The sequence below is a fragment of the Cynocephalus volans genome, chromosome 1 (genome assembly GCF_027409185.1).
Source record: "Cynocephalus volans isolate mCynVol1 chromosome 1, mCynVol1.pri, whole genome shotgun sequence".
Taxonomy (NCBI): Eukaryota; Metazoa; Chordata; class Mammalia; order Dermoptera; family Cynocephalidae; genus Cynocephalus; species Cynocephalus volans.
This window is the reverse complement of record NC_084460.1, coordinates 266,903,276-266,909,504: the sequence shown is the minus strand read 5'-3', so window position 1 is coordinate 266,909,504 and position 6,229 is coordinate 266,903,276. Positions and strand designations below refer to the sequence as shown.

The window sequence follows — 6,229 nt, the reverse complement described above, 5'->3', positions numbered from 1 at the left end:
GTAGCATGATAGCAGAGTTTCTGAGGTGTCAATAGGCAAGATCTCCAGGGGGGTTTTCTTGTTTTTTGTTTGTGTGTGTGTGTGTGTGTGTGTGTGTGTGTGTGTATGTGCAAAATATTCAGTAATACTCACCTCTCTTCCCTCCTCCCCAACAGAACAAAACATATATAGACTCCTAGGTCTCATTCTTAGAGATCCAGATTCAATAGGTCTGAGGTGGCACCCAGGAAACTATATTTTTAAGAAAAGTACCCTATTTGGCTAATAGAGTAGCCAGCATTTGGGACTTCTGGCCTACATAAACCATCTGTAGTCTACGATGAAACAAAGCTTGGATTGCGATAGTGGACTTGATCTTGGTCAAATTGCTAGATTTGTGGAGGAAAAAAAGAAAAGAAAATGAAAAAAACTTGGTACCTGCCTTCTATAAGCTCATAATGTTGTCGCAGAGACACAGATAAACACAGAAGTAAAAGAATCTAGGAAAGAATTGTGGGTAAGGTTGGGTGTGAGCAGGTGCTTTATGGGAATCCTGCTGGTAGAGATGGGGGACAAGAAAAAGGCCATACAGGTGAGTAAGCCCTGAGGGCTTTTTATTTGGAAATTATTTTAAAAAGTCAAAAGAACAGTATAATAGCAACAATAACAACTACCTAGATTTAATAATTGTTAAAATTCTGCCTCATTTGCTTCCCCCCTTTTTCTTTAGAAACCTTTTGAAAGTAAGTTGCTGACATCATGGCACTTCAACTGAATATTTCAGCATGCATCTTTTCAAAATAAGATGTTTGTCTATGTAAGCACAATATTATTAAAACAGTTGGAAAACAATCATTCCATAATGTCTAATATACAGTCCATTCTCAAATTTTCCCAGTTTTCCCTCAAGATCTAGTCAAGGTTCACACATTTCATTTGTTTGTTATCTCTCACCTCTTCATTAAAAATGGTCTCCCTGCCTTTTTTTCCTGCTCCATGATGTTTTTTAATGAAAATTTTCATTGAGATAAGTGTGGATTCATGAAATCATAAAAAATAATACAGAGAGGGCCTTTGTACACTTTGCCAATGTCTCCCAATGAAAACATTTTGCAAAACTGAAGTATAATACCACAACCAAGATACTAACATTGATACAACCCACTCATCTTATTCATATTTCCAGTTTGACTTTTACTCATGTGTGTACAATTTTATAGAAAATTGTGTAAGTCTCTGTATCTTCCACCACAGTCAAGATATTGAACAGTTCCCAAACCACAAGAATCCCTCATGTTGCCCTTTTATAACCACACCCTCTGCTTCCTGCACGCCCCGCCCCCTTCCTGCACCCCTAACTGTAACCACTGGCAACCACTTATCTGTTTTCTATTTCTAAAATTTTGTCATTTCAATGTTATAAATTGGATCATACATTATGGAATCTTTGGGGATTGGCCTTTTTTTTTTTTTTTCTTCTTTTTTCTTTTTCCTGCTCAATGTAATTCCCTGGAAATTCATCCCGGTTGTGTGTACCAATAGTTCACTCCTTTTTTTGCTGAGTAGTATGTACTGCAGTTTGTTTTACCATTCACCTGTTAAAGGACATCTGGGCTGATTCCAATTTTTGGCTATTGTGAATAAACCTGCTATGAACATTCATTTACAGGTTTTCATGTGGATGTAAGTTTTCATTTCTCTAGGATGAACACCTAGGAGTGCAATTGATGGACTTTATGGTAGTTGCATGTTTAATTTTTAAAGAAACTGCTAAACTGTTTTCTAGAGTGGCTGTGCCATTCACATATTTTTTTTAAGTGTCTGAGCCAGTTTTGTTTTAGAGCATCACACTCACATTTTGTATTGTTTGACTTTTTTTTTTCTAATGGTGTTAAATTTGTTCCTCAATCTGAATTTCCTACAGACTGGAGGTTAGTTAGGTCTAGTGGTTTGAATATATTTAGGTTAGATTTTTTTCAAACAAGATTTTTTCATTTATGATGCTGTATACTTAATTTGCATGACATGAAATCTAAGGAAGTTAGAGTGAGCTGGTGGACAGCAATGTCATTCGCCAGTGATTATAACACCACCACACACCATAGATCCCATATGACAACAAACATGTATTGCGGGCCCTGGGATATTATGCCATGTGTCCTTTGAAAGTTGAATGTGAATGTTGCTGATACCAAGATTAAGTCACTCTTGTCAGACCCAGACAAAGTAGTGCCAGGAGATCACAAAGGAGAGGGGCTCATACTTGTGTGTCTTAGGTAAGAACTATCACAAGGACTTTCTAAAATCCACAAGAGATTTCCTGGATATCCTACACACATTTCATGCCTTACTTGCTTCATAGGCCTTGCTTGTTCTGTACATCCACACGTATTTCTGTAACAAGATTTATCTGAGAAATATTTCCAGATTGCAGCACTCCAGAAAAGATGCTCTCACAAGAACACTTGCCTAGCAACACCTGTCTCCACCAATAGGCTAATGCCAGCTCCTGCAACGAGTTTCTGTGACCAGTGAAATTTTTTTCAGAGCAGCTTATGTGGACGTCTTTTTGCCTTTAAAAGCTTTCCCTTACCTCAACCTCTCTGGATGCACCTATGATGTATAACCTGTGCATCCTAGATTGCAATAATCTGTCACTTGTTCCCAAATAAAATAATTTCTTTGGAGAGCCTCTCTCTCTCTTGTTATTTTAGGTTTAAAGTCCTGAAGAGAGCACGCTGAGAACCGGGTTCCCACCCCCAAAGGACTCTTTCTTTTGAGATTAACAACTGATAGTGTGAGCACACTAATAGGGACTTGGAGGCAGCAGTTAATTCTGCCTTTAGGGTGTATGTATGAGGTTATAAGACAACTGATAGCTGACCTTTGAGCTGGCCCTTGAATAAAAGAATAAATTCTGAGCAGAATAGCAATAAACAATGATTCTGAGATAGGAGAGTGCATTTTGGAAGCCCTTGGTTTTCACATTAGGAAATTTAAATTTTGTGGCAAATAAAGAAGTTCTGGAACCTTATGGTTTTGTTTTGTTTTTAATGGTGAAATTGTATTAATACTGGGGCAGTGGAAGGGATAAATAATAGCAGGCTGGGAGACCCACGAGTAGACCATTGCAATCAACTGTGCATGAGAGGTCCCAAATTATAAAGAGAAGAAGTGGGGCTCAGATATTTAGGATTACAATTCAAAAACTTGCCTGAATTTTTAAGATTTTGTGACTGTGACATTGTGTAGTGTGTACTTACAATTTTTTGTTGCCTCAGCATCTATTTTTAAATATAAGTTTAACTTTCTCAAACCAGAAGCCGTCCTCAGTCACCCTTGACACAATTTCCAGTACTGTACCCCACCTGAATGGCTGCAGCTGGTGGCTGCGGATAAAAACTTAGAGACATCTCTCCCGCCTAGTAGGCTGGGCTACCTGCTTCCCACAACTTTCTGTGAACAGACCACTCAGGCATTTGCCTGTGAATTTAAAGTTAACCACCTCTCAGTCACGGAGTGACCTCCTGGAGCTAGTGCCGACTTGCTTCAAACTCACCCATTAAAGCTCCTGTGGGAAACCTGTTTAGATAACTCCTTAGACCTAACTAAGGTGTTGGCCCATGACCCCACCCCCACCCCTATCTTTGCTTCCTTTGAGCATGCCGCGTACACCGCAGGGTTTGTAAACAGTAAAAACTCTTAAACTTTCACATTGTGATTGTGTCATTGAAGCCCTGCGTGCAATCCGACCCCTAAAAGCGGGAAACCCCAAAGGGACCCATGCAGGTAGGTCCTTGCTGGGATTCTTTGTCCAGGCATCTCAGCTCCTGGGGACAGTGGTTACCTGCTAAGTTAACAAAGTTTCGTTCAAAATATATTGCTACATCAAACGAGTTTGGTACATAGTAGAGGTTTAGGAGGGAAGATGAATGTTAACGTGCTGTGTCACGTGTCTGTGGAGCAGTAGAGTAAAGATGTCCAAGTAGAGTGTTGGAAATATAACACCTGGGGCTCGGGGGATAGCGTAAGGAAGTGATGACATCATAAGTCTCCTAGAAAGAAATGGTGCAGGGAGAAAAGGGCTCACGAGGGGTTAGAGGTCAGGCAAGACAATGAACTAAGGTGTTCAACCACCGTGCTGAGGAGCCTTGTTGTCTACCAGCGAGCTCTGAGCTAGAACTGCCCGGCAAGTCTTGCAGCAGAGCGCAAGGCCGCATGCGCGGGAAAAGCGCGGGGGCAGGCGGTGGGAGGGCCGCGCCTGCGCGGTAGAGGGGCGTCGGTTAGACGCAGCCCGGCCCAGGCGGAGAATGGAGGGATGCAGCCGCCCCAAGAGACACATAGGCTTTCAACCACAATTGATAACCGCGGTGGGCGAATCCATTCCCTGTTCACATCCCCCGTACTTCAGAGGACTCCCCATGGTAGCCCGGATACCACGCACGTCAGAGGGTCGGAAGTTTCTTCGGTCCGTTACGTCCAGGACCATGGCAGGGCGGCCCTACCCAAGGACAAGGACAAGGATAACAAGGAGAGCACAGGGCGCCGGCTGCTGAACGTGAGCTGTGGCCTGGCCAGGGGCTGGAGGGCAGGGTCTAGGCGGAGTGTGCCCCCCACCCGACCATCCGGAGGGTGGGGAAGGGATTAAAGGGGTCGATGCAAGCAGGTTGGAGGGAGACCTGCCCTAAGTTGGAAGGTGGTGATACCTGAGGAAAAGTTTACCTGTGCGACCTTGGGCAATTATTTAACTTGTCAGAGCCTCCTTTTATTAACTGTTAAATGAAGACAGTCATTACTACATACCTTAAAGGAGAACTGAAGGAGAAAATGGTATAAAGTGCTTAGCACAGTGCAAAGAATACAGTAGAGTCAATGTTAGCTGCTATCATCATCATCATTGCAATTTCATTCATATAGTTAAAGGGCTAAACTCCAGGAACTTTTATTGTCCTTGTTTTCATTATTCATTCTTACAGAATGAACCTGCAGAAGCAAATCAGCATGTCTGCAAAGTTGAACTATTGTCCTCCTGAAACTCTTGAGCTTACCAGTATATTTAGTGGTACCACTAGAGTGTGGAGTCCTACGTGGCAAAAGAGAATCAAATTGAAACTCACTTTTCCAAAGTTGCTACATCCTCTGTTGATCTTAAGTTATTAAGAAATAGTACAGATAAAAATATTTATTGGGAAACAAATCATATGCAAAAAGATGCCTTTCTCTGTAAAATTAAGGAAGTGAATTACCCTCCTAATTCCAAAAATTTAGAATACTCTTGAAGCATTGTTATGATAAATTGGGAGCATATTAAGACTGATTATTAAGATGATATGATATTAGGAAAAATCTCAAAGGTTGTACAAGAGAGATGTGCTTGGAAATCTAGGCCATAGAAGCTGTTATGTATCCTTTTAAGGAATTTTTACTTTATTCTATAGACTGGTGACTTCTATTTTTTTTTTAGTTATGAGGATCCCCCTTTTAAAATGTATTTATCATTATGCATTGTAATTGATTTTCATGACCCTTTACCAATTCCTCCCTTTCCCGCCGTCCCCCTTTCCCACCACCAGCAATCTCAGTTCTGTTCACTTCTCTCAACAAGTTCAAAGAATTGTGGTTGTTGTGTCTTTTTTTTTTCTTTTCTATTTACTTATTTATTTTTGTTAGCTCCTACATATAAGTGAGAGCATGTGGTGTTTCTCTTTTTGTGCCTGACTTATTTCACTTAACATAATTTTCTCTTTAAGTTCATCTATATTGCTGCGAATGGCAGAATTCATTCTTTTTTATAGCAGAATAGTATTCCATTGTGTAAATATACCACATTTTCCTCATCCCCTTGTCTGATGATAGGCATTTAGGCTGGTTCCAACTCTTGGCTACTGTAAATAGAGCTGCAATAAACATGGGAGTGCAGGTATCCCTTTGACATGATGATTTCTGTTCTTTTGGGTATATACCCAGCAGTGGGATTGCTGGGTCGTATGGCAGTTCTATCTGTAGTTGTTTGAGGAATCTCCTTACCATTTTCCATAATGGTTGCACCATTTTACAGTCCCACTAACAGTGTAGGAGGGTACCCCTTTCTCCATATCCTCACCAGCGTTTGTTATTCTCAGCCTTTTTGATATTAGCCAGCCTATCTGGAGTGAGATGATATCTAAGTGTGTTTTTGATTTGGATTTCCCAGATGCTGAGTGATGACGAGCATTTTTTCATGTGTCTGTTGGCCATTCTTATATCTTCC

At 40.9% G+C, this 6,229-nt stretch overlaps 1 protein-coding gene across 1 annotated transcript in view; it reads left to right on the top strand.

Annotated features, from left to right (window-relative positions):
* The first annotated feature begins 4,295 nt into the window (after nucleotides 1-4,295).
* C2CD6 (C2 calcium dependent domain containing 6) overlaps nucleotides 4,296-6,229 on the top strand; it is a 93,090-nt gene continuing 91,156 nt past the window's right edge. The window contains exon 1 of the mRNA XM_063114951.1: nucleotides 4,296-4,537. Coding sequence (XP_062971021.1) covers nucleotides 4,298-4,537 — 240 coding nt within the window. The 5' untranslated portion in view covers nucleotides 4,296-4,297. The remainder of the gene's footprint in view (nucleotides 4,538-6,229) is intronic.